The 22096-nt window shown below is 43.7% G+C and overlaps 1 protein-coding gene across 5 annotated transcripts in view; it reads left to right on the forward strand.

Moving 5' to 3' along the window:
* Nucleotides 1-510: 510 nt before the first annotated feature.
* Nucleotides 511-22096, forward strand: part of Xpnpep1 (X-prolyl aminopeptidase 1) — a 96998-nt gene continuing 75412 nt past the window's right edge. The window contains exon 1 of one of the 5 annotated variants that reach the window (XM_087185341.1): nt 511-871. In XM_087185341.1, the coding sequence (XP_087041467.1) occupies nt 660-871 (212 nt within the window). In that variant the 5' untranslated portion in view covers nt 511-659. Of the gene's footprint in view, nt 872-2855; nt 3033-22096 lie in introns of those variants that run through there. The other 4 variants (XR_015440494.1, XR_015440495.1, XM_087185340.1 and 1 more) reach the window with 4 other exon arrangements.

A 22096-nucleotide genomic window follows, 5' to 3' on the forward strand; every position in this document is an offset into this window, starting at 1 on the left:
GCACCGGCTCATGCTGTAACAAACTACTTCGAAGGAGGAGGCAGCAGGAGGAAACAAAGCCACCTGGCCTTTGCCAGGCTCTCTGTGCTCTGCCAGGGCACCTGCAGCGAGCTCCCAGGGCTCGGCCTGGAAGAGAGACTGCTTAGTATGTGCCATTGTGCATGAGGACTCAGTGGCTGACCGGGACAGGCTGGACTGAAAAAAATCTCTGCCTTTGTTTCTTGGCCAGGTTTTATCCAAGACCTCCCAGGGCTTTGGGATCACCAGGCAGCTGCCTCATTGAGCGCTAGTGTTCCACTCCCACCTCACCTGCTTTGAGAAATTTGATCAACTCCGACAGAGATGTGAAATATTCACTGGAAGATCCCAGTGATCTGTGTCTCAAGAGCTGACAGGGTTAAATTGGGGGAAGAGTCACATGTTGGTTTTACGCTTCAGTAGAGCTTATCCATGGTTCACGTTGGCCCCACTGATGTGTTAAATCAAACTGGAGTTTCATCCCTGCATTTTAGTTCTAAGAGAACTCTCACTGTCTCTCCCATTGCCTGCCACTGCTGGAGTGGGGGGAATTATCAGTTAGGTCCCTTTCTGATGAGATAGGAAACTCAATTCAAATTGGTGTAAGTGAAGAAGGAAATGTATTGGGCCAATTAACTAAAATGTCCAAGGCCAGGCTGGCTTCAGAAGAGGCTGGCTGGCTTCATGGTGCAAAGGAGGTCATCAGGACTTGGTTCTCTCCATATCTAAGTTCTGCCTTGGGCTGGATTGGCTTGGTTTTCTGCCTCCATGTGGTGCCATGGGCCCCAGCAGTTCCAGGCTCCCCTTTGTTGTGGCAAGATGGTTCCAAGAGTTCCCGCCTTCATAGAGTAAGGTAGGTGTGTCAGCTTTCTGTTGCTGTAACAAAGACCTGAGATAAATCGACTTGTGATGAGGCAGCGCTTATTTTGGCTCAGTGGCAGAGGTTTCAGTCCATGGTTGCTTGTTCCTGTTCCTTGGGCTTGTAGTGGCACAATATATCACAGCAGGAGCATGTGGTGCTCACATCATGGCAGCCAAGAAGCAGGTGGGGGGCAGGGTCCCAAGGCACCGCCCCCCAGTGACCTAACTTCCTTACACTAGGCCACACCTCTTCAAGGTTCTACTGTCTTCCAATAGTGCCACAGGCTGCCAACTATTCTGGAGGCTGAGGTAGGAGAATTGTGAGTTCAAGGCTAGCCTGGGAAACTTAGTGGAACACTGTACCAAAATAAGAAACAAAAAGAGCTAGAGATATAGCTCAGTGTGAAGGCCCTAGGTTCAAGGCCCAGTACCATAATAACAAGAGACAGAAAGAGGGAGAGGGAGAAGAGAGGAAATGGGAGAGAGAATGTTAGAGTGTGTTTGAGTTGAGTTCCTTGCTGCTTATAAGAAGTAATTACTAGAAAAATATGATTCCTGGCAATAATTGACCAGTTTATGGGGAGAAATGAAAGAGAATGCAGGGAGTCCCTACATTTGGAAAAGCCTGTTGATTCTGGATTCCAGACTCAGAACAAGACAAGGAAAACACACACACACACACACACACACACACACACACATTTGAGAGGAGAAAAGCCCATTAAAAATTCACAGTTAATACTTGTATTATATTTAAAGAAAAGAATTCCCAGTTAAATATAGCAGTGAGTCCCTGCAGCAATGAACCCTGTAGCTTTCCCAGCCAAAGCTATTGTTCAAATGGCCTCAAAGTAGTTGTCATTAAGTCCAGAGAAAGCTATGGAGACAAAGAAACAAATATTTAGGCCTCAGAACTAGATCTGAGGAAAGAACTCTGGGTGTGGTTACTGGCATTTGGAATTTGCTGGAAGCATATAAATGAGAAGCTTATTGTTTTTGAGGGAATTGTATTCCCAAAGAAATCAGAAGCTCAGATGAAATAAACTTTGGCTGCTTAAGCCTTATCCTTGGGTCTTAAATTTGTATGAGCAGGCATCGGGCTATGAAGGCTGTACAATCTTCAAGGGGGCACTCCGGAAGCAGCCTGAGTGGGTAATGGAAAAGGAAGGAAACTCTAGAGGAAGGAATATAGACATGTAATTCCTCCTCCCGGAGAGCAGGGTAAGGGACTAAGGAAGGGACTTAACCCCACCGTCAGACAGAGCATCTTCATACTGCACACCCAAAAAAACTTGAGCAGGATTCCATCACACTGTGTAGCTGTCTGTTTCCCCGTTCTTTTTTTTTTTTTTTAAATCGGATGAGGGTCTCATTGCTCTTAATGATTCCTGTTCTGCACTCTGTAATGAGTGTGTGTTCAGGACACAGATAATGGCCCTTTAATCAGTGAATTGCTGAACCATGAGAAGCCACACAGAAGACAGACTGAGAACAAACTGTGACCTGTAGCATCCTGGACTCGGAGGCATGGAGTACAGTGACGGAATGGGACTTTGTATTGGCTTCCTTAAGGGCAGCCTGAGTGCAGCCTCTGGGTGGGCCGAAGGCTGCTAACGGATCGTCAGTGTCCAGAAGAGTGGACAGTAATAGGCTGGCAGCTGTTTACTAAAACCCCACTCCTTAACGATCATTGTTCTCTTATGTGACATCCACTTTCCCCAGCTCTCCAGGCAGTTGGGCGTGGAGGTAGGAGTGAGTTCTGGCCAACAGAATGTGAGTGGAAGGGTCGAAGGTGTGTTCCTTTGCCCTCATTCCCCCTCCGCTGATGGACAAAGGAAAGGGCGAGGTCCTAGGCCCTGGGGCAGTGCTGGTGAACCTATGGCACTCGGCCCGGCCAGGCACGCAGAGCCTTCTCTGTCGCACGTGAGCCAGGTCGCCCCAGCGTAGCCTCAGCATCGCCCCAGCAGCAGAGCACTCGCTAACAATGACACGGGGACAGTGTTGGAACTTTGCAATAAATAAGTAGGTTTTGGTTGCAATTTGGGTACTTGAGCTCTAACAGGTTCGCCATCGCTGCCCTGGAGGCTAGTGCAGCCACCTACTGGAAGGAACCTGAATCACTTCAGGGAGGAGAGCTATGGTCAAGCTGTCAGGTAAGCAGAAAACAAACTATTGTTTTTGAGCAATAAAACATTTTGTTGCCCCGGCTGGATCTACTAATACAAGAACAACACGGTGTCTCTCTGTATCTGCTTAAACCTTTCTCTTCAGGTCTTACATTTACCTCTTTAATTGTCTTGGGTTGATTTGTGCAACAGTGAGACACAGAGTTCTACTTTCAGGCTTCTGCATGAGGATTTCCAAGTTTCCAAGCACCATTTAATGAAAACGATTGGCCTTTCTCCTGTGTGTGTCCTCAGCACATCTGTGGGCAGTGAGATGCCTGCCTTCACCTCCTGCCTCTCTTGTCAGCTCCATTGCTCTGTGTCTGTTAAAGTTGTTTTAAAACCAACTGTTTTTATGTCATCAGCTCCTGGTAGGCTCATCCCAAACCCATGCAGTTTAACAATGTACTTGTTACAAATGTGCCTTTCTTTTCTGAGAAGTTTTGGCAACCTGAAATTTCTCACTTCCTTTCCATTTCCAGTGACATTTTTCTTACCCTGGTGAGATTTCACTGCTGTTTATAGATTGCTATTCTGGGTAGTGGTCTATCAGCCTCCACCTAGCATAGCATTGTCCAACTCTCTCTCTCTCCATTTTAGAAGAAAAACCAAGAAATTGAATTTCTCCCCTTTGTCTCAAGTAGAGTGGATTGCCTCTTCTTCTGATGCCATGGCACTGCCTTCTGTTTGTTATTGAAGGATTCTCTAAAAGCAGTTTATCAAGGTATTTTCCAATAAAAAATTCTTTCTCTAAAATGAATTCTGGTTCCAGCAGGTAATATCATAAAGAATGTTAAAACTTTGTATGTACGTGATAGGATACAGTATGGCCATTTTAGCCCTAGGATTAAATTAACTTTCAGGTCCAGTAGAGCTGTCACAGACAGTTGTGTATGATACACATGAGGCAGTTCTAGAAGGCGGATTTTACATTATAGTCTATGGGACTGATAATCTCTAAAGTTTGTAGTTCACAACCTGCACAACCAAATATTATAGCCCCGTCACAAGAACCTCCTACCATCTAATTATTCTCTCAGTGACCTAGTTCTACATTCCTGGGGGAAGAGGAAAACATTTTGGTCATCCATTGTGAGTCAGTTATCTACTCCTGTCCAATTAGATATGCTCAAATTGAAAACAGCATGTTGTAGAGGTGTAGATCCTCAGCCTCAACTCCTTCTGGGGTGCCCAGGTAGGAGGAGTAGAAAACAGTTCTCAAAGAAAGGGCTTAGGAAAAGAATAGACATCCGAAAACACAGCACTGCTAAGGGCTAATGATAGAAAAAAATGAATAGCCAAAGGGTGTAAAGACATAGGATTTAAGATAATGCTTTTTAAACAGCAAACTATGATCCATTAGTGGGCTGTTAAATCAGTTTAGTGAATCATACTTTTAAAACATAAAAATGGGGCCAGGGATTTAGCTCAGTGGTTCCTCCACCTGCCTCAAAAGCACAAGGTCCTGAGTTCGATCCCCGGTACCAAAAACAACAACAAAAACCAAAAAACCCATAAAAATGGGGGCTGGAGAAGTAGCTCAGTGAAAGAACTCTTGCCTAGCATGTGTGAGGCCCTGGGTTCAATCCCCAGTACTATACCACAGGACGAAAGAGAGAGAAAGAGAGACAGAGAGAGAGAGAGAGAGAGAGAGAGAGAGAGAGAGAGAGAGAGAGAGAGAGAGAGAGAAGAAAGAAAGAAAGAAAGAAAGAGAGAGAGAGAAAGATGATGAAAATACCAGCTCGCAAGCCGAGTTTGGGAAACTGCTTTAATTAGCATACTTATGGGATGAGTATATAAAATGTGGATTGTCATGAAAAAACGTCCAAAAGTCAAATCAAAGTCAAAACCAAACGGTGCCCCTCACTCCTAGGACCAGTCCACAGCTTCGATGCAGGCGCTGGGGTGTGTATCTGCGTCCTTGTTTCTCCTGCTGCTCCTGTGATCTCACTGAGACCTTGTAAACCTGGCCCTTGCTCTCTTTCCACCCCTCTCAGCTGCACACCGCCTCCCAACTCTGGGAGATCTAATCTGATTTGACTCCCCAGCCTCCCCTGGAAGGGAAGTTGGAAAAGTCGAGGCAATCTGCGTTTTCTCTCGCCTCGCTTACCGGTGCGCGTCCCCCTCTGGTTCCTGAGCCACCTTCATCTCGAAGCAGATTGCTCAGTCTTTGGCCCAAAGACGCGGCTTCCAGGTCACTGTGCTCATCTGTGGTGTAGGGTACGTAGCAGAGACTCATCTCCTGGACGGCACACTGGCGTGACTGACAGAGCTGCTGTCCTTTCTGTGCTGAGGTTTTGCATGCTGACTTTGTGAGCCACGTGGTCTCAGGGACAGGACAATGTACCTCACATCTCCCTCTCCTCTGGACAGGCGTTGGTTAGGTCCCTTGTCTGAGCGAACTGACCGAAGGAGCACAGCTCTGCTGCCTGCCTGTCTTCCACGTGTCGCCTGTGGAGACCACTTGAAACTAGCTGAGAACAGCAGCATCGTACGTACGTCAGACGTGCACACTGGGCTGCCTTCTTAATGCTTCTCCTGTCTGTGGAGTCCTCCTCCGGAACTTACACTCTCTGACTCTGACCTCCAGGCTCTGGGTAGGGTTTACCAGAGCAGGAGAACTCTGGTTGCTTGCGCTCTTCCCCACCCCATCCGGGGGAAGCCTGTTCTCGACGCCCCCGCCCCATCTCTTATCACCCGGCGTCTCTCCAGATACTGACATCTGCTGGAACTAACCTGGACACTGCCTCGTTCCACTGCGGACATCCTTCTGTGTCCATTAACCCAGTGCCTAGTAAGGTGCTGGGCACACACCAGGAGACCAGTGAGCTCATGTGTGCATGAATGGGCTCGGTGCCTTTCTCACAGGGTGGCTGCGGTGTGGAGGAGTTAGAAACCCTGTGAGTTCCAGGTCTGCAGCTTCCTCCTGCTGATGAACCTCGGGGAGGGAGTCAGAGCTCAGCCTCCATCTTCTCTGTGATGTGAGGCTGGTGTTCTCTCTCTGGCCTGTTGTTAGGTTTAAAGTAGCGGATGTGTGTAAGTTTATACTACACAATAAGCCCTCTGAGAACATTAACTGCATCTGAGTCTGAGGAAGCTGCGTCTTCTAGGAGAGTTGCGTGTTAGAATCTCACACAGGCACAAAACACACGAACAAATCCCATGATACAAGATTCTTTCTGACAAAGGATGGTAACCATGTGGCAAGCAGCTGGCAAGAGAATGAGCTTCGTTTGCAGTTTGCTGAGCATGCAGGTTGAAAATTTTGGGATTTTTGGGCAAATTTTAAATTTCAGAGTTATTAATCTTATTTGCAAAAAAAGAATCTTCACCATCATTTTTATATTAAACATTTATTTTTCATATTAATTTTATTCGTATGTTTTAGGTATACAATATAATGGCATTCATCATTGGAAATTTGCACCTTTACGTAATCTCTCTTGGTTCTTATTTTTTTCCCCATTCCCCTGCCCTCCTGTCAACCCCTCCATCCCTCCCTATCTACAAAGGCTTTCCATTTTTTATCACTTTCTCATATTAATTCCATTCCCTTTTTTCCTTTCCCGTACCCCTCCCACTTCTCCTTCCCCTTTGCCCCTTTTCTTCCTATTTCACATTATCTATTATACCTTTTAGTCCTTATTTACACTTTCAGTTTCTCACACTAGAGAAACTATTTGGTATTTACACATGTGTGTCCTATTTATTTCACTTAAGAGTATTGCCTCAGTGTGCATCCATTTAGCTATAAATATCTCTAATTTCTCATTTTTTATGGCTGAGTAGTACTCCATTTTATATTTTTAAAAAATCCCACATTTTCTTTATCCAGTCTCCAGTTGATGGACAATTGGGCTGTTTCCAAGTTTTAGCTATTACAAACTGTGCTGCTATGAACATGGGTGCACATATTTCACTCGCTGTGTTATGATTCTTTTAATTCTTTGGGGAAGGTGCCCAGCAGGGGAATAGCTGGGTCAAATGGGACTTCCAGTCCTAGTTCTTTGAGGTATCTTCATACTGATTTCCGTAGTGGTTGCACCAGTCTGCACTCCCCCTAGCAGTGGAGCAGGGTTCCTCTTTCCCCACAGCCCTGCCAGCATTTGTTATAGGTTGATTTCATGATAGCAGCCATTTTTTCTGGGGTGAGGTGGAATCTCAGCATTATTTTCATTTGCATCTCTCGAAGGACCAGTGATGTTGAATATTTTTTCATATGCTTATTCGCTATTACTACTTCTTTGTCTGAGAAATGTCTGTTCATTTCAGATGCCCATTTTTGGACTGGGTCTTTAATTTTGGGAGGTCTGATTTTTTTAAAGTTCTTTATAGATTCTAGATAGTAGATCTTTGTCTGAGAAACAGCAGGTGAAAATTTTTTCCCACATTGTAGGTTGTCTCTGCACACTGTTGCTGGTTTCTCCTGCTGTGCAGAAGCTTTTTAATTAGAAGAGATCCCATTTGTTGATTGTTTGTGCTAGTTCATGTGCAACTGAGGTTTTGTTCCTAAAATCTTTTCCTACCCCAATGTCTTCAAGAGTTCTGCCTAACTTCTGTTCCGGCCGGTTCAGCATTTCTGTTTTATTATTTAGATTCTTAATTCATTTCGATTTTAGTTTAGTGCATGCTGAGAGATCTAGGTCTAGCTTTAATCTTTGTCAAGTTGAAGCCCAATTTTTCCAGCACCATTTATTAAAGAGGATATCTTTCCTACAGTGAGGGTGTTTGGCTTCTTTGTCAAAGATGAGATGGCTGAGTGTGTCTGGCGTTGTTTCTGCATCTTCTAATCTGTTCCACTGGTCCTCAGGTCTGTTTCTTTGACTACCATGCTGTTTTTATCACAGTAGCTTTGTAGTATAGTTTCAAGTGGGGGATTGTGATACCCCCTGCCATGCCTCTGTTGCCTAGAATTGCTTTTGCTATTCTAGGTCTCTTCTTGTTCCAAATGAATTTTTGGATTGTTTTCTCAAGGTCCGTAAAGTATGCTGTGGGGATTTCAATTGGGATTGCATTGAATCTATATAGCAGTTTTGGAAGTATGGCCATTTTCACTATGTTGATTCTTCCTATCCAGGAGCAAGGTATGACTTTCCATTTTCTAATATCATCTTCAATCTCTCTTTTCAGAGTGCTATAGTTTTCAGAGAAGAGGTCTTTGATTTCTTTTGTTAGGCTGATTCCTAGGTATTTCAGTTTTTTGGATTCTATTGTGAAAGGAATTGTTTGCCCTATTTCTCTCTCAGTGAGTCTGTTGTTTGTGTAGAGGAAAGCTATTGATTTTTGTGTGTTGACCTTGTATCCAGCTACTTTACTGAATTTGGTTATTAAGTCTAGAAGACTTTTGGTGGAGTTCTTAGGGTCTTCTATATAGAGTATTATGTCATCTGCAAATAATGACAATTTGACTTCTTTGTTTCCTAACTTTATTCCTTTTACTTCTTTCTCTTGTCTAATTGCTGTGGCTAATGTTTCCAAGACTATATTGAACAGGATTGGTGATAGTGGACATCCTTGTCTTGTTCCTGATTTTAGTGTGAAGGCTTTCAGTTTTTGGCCATTTAGTATGATATTGGCTGTTGGTTTTTCATAGATGGCTTTTATAAAATTGAGGTAGAGACCATCTATTCCAATTTTTAGTAGGAATTTTATCATAAATGCATGTTGGATTTTGTCAAATGATTTTCTGCATCTATTGAGATGATCATATGGTTTTTGTCCTTGGCTCTATTGATATAGTGTATTACATTGATTGATATGCATATGTTGAACCATCCTTGCATCCCTGGGATGAATCCCACTTGGTCAGGGTGTATGATCTTCTTGATGATCTTCTGCATTTTATTTGCCAGTATCTTATTAAGGTTTTTGCATCTATGTTCATTAGTGAGATTGGCCTACAGTTCTCTTTTTCGGTTGGGTCTTTCTCTGCTTTGGGAATCAAGGTGATGCTTGCTTCCAGGAATGAATTCAGGAGTATTGCTTCCCTTTCAATTTCATTGAAGAGTTTAAGCAGTAGTGGCAGCAGTTCCTCTCTAAATGTCTCGTAGAATTCATCAGTGAAGCCATCATGACCTGGGCTTTTGTTAGTTGGTAAGTTTTTAATTATGTTTTCAATTTCATTGATTGATATTGGGTTGTTTAGAATTTTTGGGTCTTTTTCATTCAACTTTGGTAATTCACACATTATCTAGGAATCTGTCCATTTCTTCCGTGTTGTCCATCTTATTGGCATATAGGTTCTGGAAGTAGGTATTGATGATCCTCTGGATTTCTGCTGAGTCCATTGTTATTTCATCCTTTTCATTCCTAATGCATGGATTTGGGCCTTTTCTTTCCTTTTCCTGATAAGGTTGGCTAAGGGTTTGTCAATTTTGTTTACTCTGTTGAAGAACCAACTCTTGGCTTTATTGATTTTTTGTATCATTCTCTTAGTCTCCATGGCATTGATTTCTGCTCTGATTTTTATAATTTCCTCCCTTGTATGAGCTTTGGGGTTGTCCTGCTCTTCTTTTTTTAGAAGCTTGAGGTTTAGCATCAGGTTGTTTAATTGGGCTTGCTCCGTTTTCCTAATATGGGTATTCACTGCTATGAATTCCCCGCATAAGACTGGTTTCATTGTGTCCCATAGATTCCAATATGTTGTATTGTCATGTCATTGAATTGTAGGAACTGTCTGATTTCTTCTTTAATTTCCTCTGTGACCCATTGGTTATTCAGAAGTGTATTGTTCAATTTCCATGTGTTTATGAAATTCTTGCAGTTTCTTTTGGTGTTGATCTCCAATTTCACTGCACTATGGTCTGATACTATACAGGGGATAACTTCAATTTCTTTGCACTTCCTTAAACATGTTCAATGAGTGAATATGTGGTGTATTTTGGAAAATGATCTGTGTGCAGCTGAAAAGAATGTGCGTTCTGATTTTGTGGGGTGGAACACTCTGTAAACATCTGTTAAGTTCATCAGTTCAAGAATTTGATTGAGTTCTAGTATTTTGTTGCTTATTTTTTGTCTAGTTGATCTATTTGTGACAGTGGGATATTGAAGTCCCCCACTACTATTGTATTAGTGCTTATTTGATTTTTCATGTCCATTAGTATTTTTTTATATAGTTGGGCGCACTAGTGTTTGGTGCATATATGTTTATAATTGTCATCTCTTCCTCTTGGATTGTTCCCTTTACAAGGATGCAATGTCCTTCTTTGTCTCTCTTAATTAGTGTTGGTTTGAAATCCACTTGATCTGCAAAGAGGATAACTACTCCTGCTTTTTTTCAGGTTCCTGTCATATGGAGTATTGTTTTCCACCCTTTATCTTTCAGTCTATGAGTTTCTTTTTTAATTAAGTGTCTTTCTTGTATGCAGTATATTGTTGGATTTTGCTTCTTGACCCATTCTGCCAGTCTATTTCTTTTGATTGGCGAGTTGAGACCATAAACATTGATGGTTATAACTGATATGTATTGACTTATCCTTGTCATGACTTTTTCTGTTTGTTGGATTCTCCCCCTTTGCATTTAATTTCTTGTCCTTCCCAATGGATTCATTCTGCTGGGCTTCCTGGGGTTGTGATCCTCATTGTCTTTTCCTAGGATATTGTCTAAATTTTTTTGGAGTGCTGATTTGGTATTCATGAAGTTCCTAAGGTGCTCTTTGTCATGAAAGTATCTTATTTCGCCATCAGTTTTGAAAGATAGTTTTGCAGGGTGCATCAATCTGGGTTGGAGGCTGTTTTCCTTTAGGGTTTGAAATAAGTCACTTCATGCTCTTCTTGCCTTGTGGGTTTGTGTTGAGAAGTCTGCTGTGATTCTGATGGGCTTTCCTTTTATGTGATTTGTTTCTTTTCTCTAAGTGCTTGTAGAATTTTGTTCTTCTGTTGGGTTTCTAACTGCTTGTAGAATTTTGTTCTTAACAATTATATGCCTATGTGTACATTTTTTTTTTTTGATCAAGGCTATTTGGAATCCTATATGCCTCACTTATCTGTATGTCAAGTTCTTTTCCTTGCTTGGGAAGTTTTTTGCCATCACTTCTGTGAAGAGTTTTTTTTAATGTTGTCTGCACTCTCTCCTGTTTCTTCATTGATTCTGATCAGTCCGATGTTATTCTTCTTTGTATCATCTAGCAGTTGCTGGATTGATTTCTCATGGTCCCTTACTATCTTAAAGAAATTTTTATTTTCCTGGTCACTAATTGCAATCTTATCTTCTATATCTGAAATTCTGTCCTCACATTGGCTCATTCTGCTGTGTAAGCTTTCAATGGAGTTTTTAATCTGGAAATCTGTTTGCATCTGTTTTATGGATTCCATTTGTTTCCTATGTTGGGTTTCCATCATATTCCTCAGCTCTTCTCTAGATTTATTAATCATGTCTTGCACTATGGGCACAATCTCTGGTGTTATCTGAGAAATTATTTCTGATTTCATTTTTTTCAGATCCTCTCTTGTTGGCAGTTCAGGGAGTCCAGGTGGTTGAATATCAGATTGTTCCATCTCCTTTCCCTTTGGGGTTGCTTCAGGTGATCTGGGAGTCTGATTTTGAGACTTGTTTAAGTGTCTTCTCATTTCAAGGGATGGGAGGGATGTGTGCTGCTGGCTCCCCCAAAGCTCATCTCCTCCATGCTGGGGCCAGTGGTATGGTGGCCTGGAAGCTTCTACACTCTTTTAAATATAGCCAAATCAAATTTGCTTTAAAACAGTAGTGGTGCTGAACTCCATGATTTGAGATAGAAGGCAATGAAAAATGAACTTTATGAGGCAAAATGGATGATTCTTCCTGGTCCTGCACAGCTGTGTGTTCCAGCATTGCCTTAGCCTCTGGGTCTGCTCAGCATTCACTCTGGAATTTTTAAAATGTCATAACAGTGTGCTTTCAAAATAAAATCCTCCACCCCCCCCCAAGTGTGCAATATTGTCAGGATGCTTTATCCGCTGCCATATATTTTGCACATGACAAATCCATTTCCCCAAATAAACCATCACACATGTCCACAATGTCTATAAATTTTGAATCCTGACATCTACACAATTACCCTCTGGCTTTTGGATTACCCTGTGTTGAGCATAATCAGAGGGTGCTGTTTCTAGAGAATGTTTTTCTCTGATGGGTCCCCTCTGGAGAAAACCATGTCAGAAACATGCAAGACTTTATCCTGCTGGAGAAAGCCCCAGATAGTTTCCCCAGAGTACAGGAGATTAAGCAGGAGTGATCTGTAAGCATTCCCACCTCTAGAGGTGACAACAAGGTCACTCTGTACTTAGTTTTGCCTTTATAATAGTACATCTGGCATGGATAGAGTTTCTTTCCAAAGTGCTTTCCTATTCATGAACTCATTTACTCCTCACAGGAGAGGGAAACGGAGCCAGTCAGGGTGAGGAAGCTGGGGTGTCCTCTGCTCTGTGGCCACCTGCGGGGAGGTTGCCTCACCTGTTGTGGTTTCAGTTTCTCCCTCTGTACCTCATATTATTAATCACAGATGATTGCTCAGGGTTGTAGAAATGCCAGTGTGCCCACGGGCTGGGCAAGGAAGTGTTTTGGGAAATAGAAAAAAACTATAGATAGAAACAGGCTGTGGTGATAAAAGTCACTTACACATTGTGGAAGTTGTGGAGCTGGAAGAAACTTAAGAAATAACACAGTAAAAAGATTTTCAACCTTTATCTTGTGAGTCACAGCCATGAGCAGGACACTTTGCTTTGGCAGCCTCAGATTTCTGGTCTGACACTTCCAGAGATACCTACACAATAGACCAGGGGCCAATGCTGGTCCTGGCTTCTTCTCCACCTGCCCCCCACCACAAGAAAATATATCTGAATGTGTGATAGATATTATGATAGCAGTAACCTTGATTTTACTCTGTTTTCCACAGGTGCAAACTCAAGATTCTTATATGTAACAAAACCCTGACCCAAACTGACTTAAAAAGATGAAATTTACTGATTTAGGAAATAAAAGAATATCCAGGAGGAGATCCCTCAGTCCTGGCTGGATCCAGGGCTTCAAATGGTTTCCTTGGGACTTAGATTAGTTATCCACTCCTAGGTTCTCCTTTTTTGTGTATTGGCATTGTCAGACAGGAACTCTTCATGAGTGATAGATTCTGACTGTCTTAGACTTGTGTTCTCAAATCTTAGTGCTTCCTGTGAAAAGAGAATTGGCTAGGCTCTCTCTCTCTCTGTCTCTCTGTCTCTCTCTCTCTGTCTCTCTCTCTTCCTCACTCTCAGGATAAAGGTGGAGTTGGGCTCATCTTGATGGCATGGACTAAGGATGGGTGTGGAGAATTCCTCAAAGGGAAAAGGGAGGGAGTGTTAGTAGCAATACAAGAAAGGAGTCTAGATGGGCAAAACTAACAGCTACTACAGTAAATACTTCGACAATTAGTACTAAGTACTGACAACATGCATTCCCAATGGGCTGTGTGATTTACCAGTAAGTTAGAACAGTATGGTCAAAACCTCCTGACATAATTCAACCTCCTCATTTTAAAGATTTTATTGCTCTTCAATAAATTTGTTTTAAGCATAATGAGTGGAAGTTTTGCTTGTGATTTTGACACTTCATTAGTGGTTTTCTCAATGTAAGTAGCCAACCTGAGGGCTCTTCTCACAAGTTTCCTAAGAAAATTCACTCTTCTGAAGGGGAGGAAGCCTGCTGCACATGGACAACATCTGTATTTCTGCTGTGGGAAACACAACCTTTCAGAATTATTTTTGATTTCTCAACTTTTTCAAGACTCAGGGGTGGTAGCAGGAGGTGCAAGTCTTATCACCTTGATTTAGAGACAAGGAAATTGAGAGATTTGGGCTCATGGAGAGGCAGCAGCATTAGCTATCTCCATGAATTGAGGTGCTTCATGAGGCCCATTACTCCTATAAACCTCAAAATAAGCAGTCTTGGATGCTAATGCACTTTCTTAATAAGATGTTGTTTAACTGGGTCGAGCCATTCCATTACCTGGAGGTTCACACATAATTAGTGAATTTTTAGAGGTGAGTTCAAGTCAACAAATACTTGTTGAAGATCGCTACTAGCTGTATCACTGAGGGTGCTTTGGGTTGCAAGTAATAGAAACTCAATTCTAGAAGTCTTAAAATAGAAAGGTAATTTATTTATTTATTCATTCATTTAGTTGTGCTGAGAATCCAACCCACGGGTTTGTGCAATGCAGGGCTTTGTGCACTCTACCACTGAGCTATACCCCCCCCCCCCCCGCAACCCACTGCCTAGAAAGGAATTTATAACTCCAGAGGTAGGGTGTTCTTCCAGCAAGGCTTGAGCCAGAAGTTCAACAATGCCATCAAAGTCTCAGTTTTCCTCTGTTTTCCTTCTAGACATCTAAGATGGCTGCTTCACCCTGTCTTATCTGGATGGCTAGTGATCATAGGATGGCTGCCATTATGTTTTGAGAACTATATGGTTCCTTATTTATTCACAGGATGTGAGTGCAGTTGTTCAGTTTATAAGGATGAAGTAATTCTTTCCCGAAGAGCATCTCTCCTCGCATTCCCTAGCTCAAACTGGGCCATGTCCTCCCTAGTCCTAAAACAACCTTGGTGGCCAGCAAATATTGCCAAATATTTGTAAATACAACAAGAGAATCAAGTTTAAGGTAGATAGTTTTAATTTTGAATATGTTCGGTTTGCAATGTCTGCAAAATATGTGGACACTGCTGCTGAGGAGAAAGTTAAGAATCCAGTACTCAGAAATTCAGATCTGGGCTAAGGATAAATATATCAATACCAATATCTATATGTATACCTATACCTATAAGAACCTTGATAGGTAGATAGAGATATGGGAGTGAAATCCTTGACAGTAGAGGTGAGTGAGTACCAGGTGTATGCCCCAGAATAGTGTAGGAGCCCTGGCACCTATAAACATGGGAAAAGAAAGGAGATCAGGGGCTTAAAAAGTATGGGGAACACTGTGTTAGGAAGGCCAATGGAAAAGAGAGGTTCAGGAAGGAGGAAGAGGTGGCCACAGAAGCCAGGTAAGAGGAGCCTCAGCAGGGTTTTTGCAGTTTGGCAACTGGAGGGTCCCTAGTTCTCTGTGGAGGAGTCAGTGAGGAGCAAGGGGTCACCATATGAGCAGGCAGTGATGGGAGACCAAACTCTGCAGCGCTTGCTCTGAAGATCAAAGGAAGAGTGGGCAGAACTCAGAGAAGAAGGTGAAGGCTCTCTCCTGAAAAAGCTTTAAGGAGGCTAAGCACGTTTTGTGTCAGGCCATGTAACTTCATGATGCTCCTTTCCTGGATGGGGTGGGCAGGTGTGGGGACAGGAGCCAGGTCCTGGGATCTACTACCCATGGTCAGTCACAGAACACAGACCCTAGGTACTTCGTCTTCCTAGACTGGATAAGGGCTGATGCTACTCCAGCGCCAGCTGTAATGTGCTCAGGAATCCAGGTACCTTTCTGCTCCTCCTGTCCACTATAAGCTAGCCCAAGAGTAGCTTCCTGAGGCAGTGTGGACCTCCAGGGTGATGGCTGCTGCCTCCACATCTCTCCAATGGTTACCTCATCCCGAAGGAAGGTACTGCACTGTGGTCCCTCCAGATTGCCTCGTGTGTAGACTACTTGGCAGAACGTCCAGCCTCCCCAGACTCTTTCCCTTTCACTCCAATTCTCATCTTATAAACTGATCTGGAACCTTTTCAAAACCCATGTTAGGTCTGTAGGAAGGCTGGGCCTTGGGAGGATCTGATGACCATTCTTTAACAGGCTGTAGCTCCCTTGTTGCTTCTTTCCTTCTTTCTGACTCAAGAGGCCCACAGCCCCTTCATTCTATCTGTTGCTGATAGTGTCCCTGGTGACCCCTACCCCTCTCTGCTGTCTGCTTGGAAGACACCCTAGACTGCTGGACAAGGCCTAGGGGCTAGCTTTGGTGACAGGGCCCACATCAAAGGTGTCACCAGCCTAGCTTCTTCCCTTCAACCATCACCGCTTCAGAGAAACCCCAAGGAAGTGTTTTTGAGGCTTGGTCAAGAAAAGGGAGAGCTCAGAGCCACCAGTGATGCCTGTAATTAGCCTCCCAGGTGTCCCTGCTCCCTCTGCCCCCTGTGTTGTAAGCATTTCCCTGCGCTGTGCCTCAGAGCTGTGCTCTGGACCCGGAGCTGCTTCTGAAGTGCAAGAGGACGACTGGAAATGACAAGAAGGCCTTAGAGGAGTACTTGGTCAGGACTGACTCTGCCCTCATTCAGGCCCGAGATGCTGGCTTCTGCAAGTGCAGAGCTATTGGCCTCTTTGGGGAGTGCATACTCCACCCCACGCCTTGTAGCGGAGCATCTACTGCTTAGGGTTCCAAGTGCTCCAGTCCTGGTTTTCTGCCTTTGCCTATTTTGACTCGGCAATCCATGTTAGTAGGAATTCATACATATGGTGCTCTGCACTGTGTGCCAATAGTAGGGCCACACAAGTAGATTTTCCTTATCTTTAACTCACTTCTTATGCTAATGCTTCAACTCCAAAAAACAATATTTATGCAAGTAAAATAGTTAGGGAACTAATTAACTTTGCATTTGGTTCCTGAAGAAATACAATCAAGGCAACATAGCAAGTCATCATAATACAAAACTGCGATGTCCAATCTGGAATCCACAGGCAGCTACGTGGATGTAAATTAAGTAAAAGCTAGTAGGGCTGGGGACTTAGCTCAGTGGTTTTGCCGCCTGCTGTGCAAGCGCAAAGACCCGAGTTCGATCCCCGGTACCAAAAAACAAAACAAAACAAAGCTAGAGCTCACTTTCTCAGTCATACTGACCATAGTAAGTGCTCAACACGTGTGACTCAGGGCCACTCTATTGGGCAGTGCAAAATTAACCTCCCTAGGCAGAAAGTCCTATTGGAGTCTGGGCCTAGAGGGATAGAGGCTGACTTCGGAGTACAGATTGGGTTGCACCTGGACCTGGAAGGATAGCGGAATTAAATAGGAGCGGAGGGAAGAGTTGTTAGGTGTTCAGAGGTTGGAATGAACCTGAATCAACCCCCAGGAGTGAGGACTAGCTGAAGTGCAGCCTTCCTGTTGAGGAGCTGTGAAGGCCGCCATTGCTCTAGTGCTAACAGGACAGAGAATACAACAGGGAAGCCCATCCTCCTTCTCTGGGCTCTCAATCCCACCATCCCACCCTTCACACTTACTCCCCCTATGGGGAGGAGAGCGCCCTTGCCTTGGACTCCTAGGGTCGGAGGAGTGGTGGCTTGCATAGCAACTCCAGCTCTGCACTGTTTGGTAGCACTGCTGGGCATGGACTGGGACAGTGAGGGATGGCTTCACTCTTCACCCAGTCTGGCCTCTGAATCTCCTTTGCTAACTGAGGGATGACAAAAGGCCTAGAAGCCACACCTACCCAAGTTCAAATACTGTCTCACTTAGCAGCCAAGTGTCCCATAGACAAAAAATTGGCATTCTCCAAACCTCAGCTTGCCCATCTGCAATGGGAATGATCATAGCCCTACTTCACAGGGTACTTCTAAGGGCTCAGTGGGATGACGTTTGCAGAGAGATTGGGATAGCTGATGACAAAATGAGTGTAACCTTTCAATGAAGTCGTTCTTTATACAGTTTACGGGTTTACTGCTGCTATTATTTCTACTTCCCTCCTAATTTAAAAAAAAATTTATGTAACTGAGTTAGTTTTTCATTTATCATTTATATTATAAGTGTCTTATATAAGAACATTTTCCCTACCCTAAGATCTTAAAGACAGTCTCTTGTATTTTCTTCTAAAACTGTCTTAATTGTTTTTCTTGGAGTGTATTTACTTCAAATGCACACATTACAAAAATGCAGCTCCACGAATTTTCACCAAGCCGACACATCTACCTGTTGAGAGCAGATCAAGAAGGAGCATTATGAGGCCGGGGATGTAGCTCAGTGGTTTCGCCGCCTGCTGCGCAAGCGCAAGGACCTGAGTTTGATCCCCGGTACCCCCCCACCCCCCAAAAAAAAGAAAAAAGAAAGAAAGAAAGAGCATTATGAGAAGCCAGGAAGTGTCACTCAGGTCTCCTAAAGGTTATCATCGCCTCTGGCTCTAACCTGACTTCCAGTGCTGCAAATTGCTTCTCTTCTGTCTCTGGACGGTATGAGGGCAGACCCACAGAGCACCTGCTTCTGCCATTCATTCACATTGTGCAGAAACTGTAATGTCTTTGTTCGTTTCCTTGGCTTTATTTTATTTCACCATGTGGATGTTCCACAATGTGTTTATCCATCCTACTGCTTTTGGGTGGTTACTGATTTTTTTGGCTACCATGAGCACAAGTACATATTTCTATTGGGCGTGCAGACCCAGGGGAAGTGGCTTGCTCCTCGGTTGATTTTAGAGACACCAAATGTTAGGTCAGGAAGGCTTGGGGGCACATCCAGTCCACGGTAGGCCAGGTAAGGGGGTTCCAGCCCAGTATGGGCTCTGACCTGTCTGAGGTCAGAAAGCTCACAGCTCACACGTGGCAGAACTAGACCCAAACTTGTCCTGCTGCTCCTCTGAGTGGTCAGTTGGGCCCTTTTTGCTTCAAGCTCTGTGCCAGTCTCCCTCTTGTCATCACCAGTTCACCAGAACACACCTGGGCTTTTGTCCTGGCTCCTGCTGTAACCATTGTCCTCTTCGACACCTTCCCTGAGCACTCTGCTGTTCGGCAGCACCTCGTTACACGTTTGGCAAGCCTGGTGGTTTCCTTCCCTGGGGCTCCCTAGCACTGTCTTGCCCATGGTGTGGACCTGTCTGACAATCCCAGTACATGTGTGGTAAGAAAGCTCTCTCCTTGCCTGGCTCATGACAGCTGGTGATGACATGTGTGACCCACAGACCCCAGCTCTGCCTGTGTGGTGTCGTGAGCCTCAGTGGATCTGTAACGTGCAACTGTGTGGCTGGGATCCCTGGGTGGTGCTGGTAGGAGCCTAATGATGTGGGAGATGTGAGCTGCCCAGGCCAGCCTGCATCCTGACATTGGCCACTGCTCTGGGATACTGGCACATTCTACACAGTCCAACTCTTCTTTTTAGGGACTTTGGCAACTTTCATGCTGCTAATCTCTCAAGACATGCTGGTGAGCACGCTGCCCCCTCAGCTCCTGTACATGTTGAGCTCTAAGAGTCTGACAGTCCTACATAAATTGCTCCTCACGCGCTTCTAGCAACCCCGATTTCCCCCTCTCACTTTTATTTTCCTGTGGTGCTTACTGTCACTTCACATGCTATACTTTTACATTATTCTTTGTCTTTCTCCAGTAGGGAGAAATTTCCACTGATTTTGTTTTCTACTGTATCAGCATTGCCTAGCAGAGGTCCTGACACACAGTAGGACAAAAATTTTTTGTAATTATCAGAATGAATTCTGAAGTTGCCTAGAATTGGTCTTTTGGTCCTGCTTACTGTCTTTTTTTAGGTTCTCAAAGTCAAAAGGGTCTATCTTTCCCACTTTCTAAGACTACAGATTGTGTAGACATTTGCCACATAGAAGATCTACTTTTAAGTGATTTTTATGGAAGATATTTCTACTTTTCCACCTTGTAACACAAAGATTTGGCATGTGAGATAGGAGGAGCAGATCCTTTAGCTGAAGTATACCCATCTTTGGTAGAAACTGGAAGGAAAGAGCCTCCAAGTTTAATATCCCCCAGGGTTTTTGCTGCCAGTTAGAGGCTCAGTAGTCTTTGACTCCACCACGGGTCTGCTAAGCATAGGGCCTGGAATATATCAAGTGCTTAATAAATATTGCTTGATCCAGTCTTTCTTATGTGCACTACTCACTACCTTTCTAGGGCAGCAGGGCTTTGCAAAAAGGTGAATGTTTCTCTAACCCTGTACACCTAGTCTTGGGGAGTTTGAGCTCCCTGGAAAAGACAAAAGTCCTGAGTATTGTGGACTGTGTTTGATATCCGCACATTGACTCTTGTATTAAATGGAACTGAAGATCTACTATGCACTGGGAATAGTGCTCAGCCCTGCCATTGTAGAAAAGAACTGGGGCAGACCCTGCCATGGAAAGGTGGTACAGGTAATACTTAACATGGGTGGGAGTGAGGGGAAAGCTTCCTTATGGGAGAGACATAGTACGTGAATCCTGAAGATGAGTAGAAATTAGTCAAGAACTGGAATTGGGGCAGAAGTGATGCTGTGGGTTCATTCAGAGGGAAGAAGATATGCAGAAGTCCTGAGGCACGAAGGGAGGTAAGCCTTTCTGGGGCCTAGAGAAGGTGTATGGATCAGGTAGAGGGTTGGACGGAGCTTTGCCTGGCACAGTAGCTCAAGGCTTGCTATGGTCCGGATGAATGTTCCCAGAGGTCCATGTGTAAAGGCTTGGTCTCCAGAGGGCAGAATAAGGCGAGGCTGAGGACCTTTAAGTTGTGATGCCTGATGGGAAATGTTAGGTCATCAGAGTGTGCCTTCAAAGGGGATTGTTTGCTATGACATGTGTTCTTTTATGGGGGAGGAAATGATTTTATTTTATTTTTAAAACTTTAATTTTTATCAGTACATGTCTGCAGTACATGATTACATTCACTGCAGGGACTTGGTACATGTACATAACACATCTCAGTTCTTTTTCCCCCTTTCCCCTACATAACCCTCCTTAGGATTTTTTTTTTTTTTGCCAGTGTCAGATTCATTTATTTATAAGCCCTTCTTTATAAAGTTAATTATTATACACAAAGATTAACAGCCAGACTACCAGGTCAAAAAACCCATATAGAACATATAGGACAATCATACTAAATCAAGGTACACTTTTAGATACATTGTTTATCCCGATTACAATAATTTCTTCTCTCTCTTTCCTATTGTCTATCTTTTATTAATAATTTGGACTTCTCATATAAGAGAAATCATGGGATATTTAAGCTTGTGTGTCTGATTTACTTCCTTAACAACTCTAGGTGCATCCATGTTCCTACCAGTGACTTGAGTTTATCCTTCTTTCCTGACATGTGTTCTTGCCGTAATGGGCTTCCCTCACCAGAGGTCTAAACCCATGGTGCCATCCAATCTTGAACTTGAACCTCTAGAATAATGAGTCAAAATAAATCTCTCTGTTCCATAAGCAGTCTGCCTCAGGTATTTTGTTATAATACTGGAAAGCAGATTAATATAAAGCTTTTAGACTTTGAAATCCTGCTTGCAGTTTTATGTAATTGTATTTTTAAAGTACACACAACAAGATGTTTTGAAATACACAGCAAAATGTATAATATCCTCCAAGTTCTTCCATACTGTTGTAAACAGCAAATCTCCATTTTAAAAAGGCAGGAGAATATTCCATTATGCACGTAAATAACACCGCAATTTCTTTCTCCATTCATCTGTCAGCAGACCCTTCAGGTGTTTCTGTACCTTAAGTCTGCTTGCAGTCAGCAGGCCCTATGAAGAGGGATCTCTTTAGAGATTTTTACTTCCCTGCTTTACTTTACAACCACACGACTCCAATCTCACCCAACTTCAAAGAAAGGAAGGAAGACTGGATTGGAGATGAGGTCATAACAATAGTAGCTTTTCGTTGTGCTTTCTCCATTTCAGAGTAGCACCTCCTTTGCTCAAAGCTGCTGGAAGCCCCTGTCTGTGCCAAAGAGCTGGGCGAAGCTGCAGGGACAGGCTGTTTTCACAGCTGTGCTGAACGCCAACCTCAGGGCTGTCCATCCCACTCCTTACACACTTGTGACTCTGGCAAAGGGAGAAAGGATGTAAATCCTGCCCTCCCACATGTGTTCCAAGCTCATTTGTCTCTCTGAGCTTCACCCAGGGGCCTCTTAAGTGCTGACTGTTAAGTGAAGCCGAAACTGCGGGGAAGGCGGCTGTTTAGCATAAGAGCAAGGGCTACCCCATGGGCAAACCCATGCTGGTGCTGCAGGTGTGCCTTGCTTCATATAATAAGGGCATTGACAAAGCCCTGGACGGATGAGACCACACGCTGCTTGAGGCCATCACCTCGTTTAATGGGGGAGGAAGCTGCTTTTCTCATAAGTTTGGTGACCTAGAGGGTCTCCAAAGACTCCTCCAATTCTGGCAGTCTGTGATTTTATGAAGATGTGTAGATATCAGATTTTTAACAACATACT

The sequence above is a fragment of the Heterocephalus glaber genome, unplaced genomic scaffold, assembly GCF_053883595.1.
Source record: "Heterocephalus glaber isolate CG9 unplaced genomic scaffold, H.glaber_assembly_v1.0 deba00001497, whole genome shotgun sequence".
NCBI classification, from domain to species: domain Eukaryota; kingdom Metazoa; phylum Chordata; class Mammalia; order Rodentia; family Bathyergidae; genus Heterocephalus; species Heterocephalus glaber.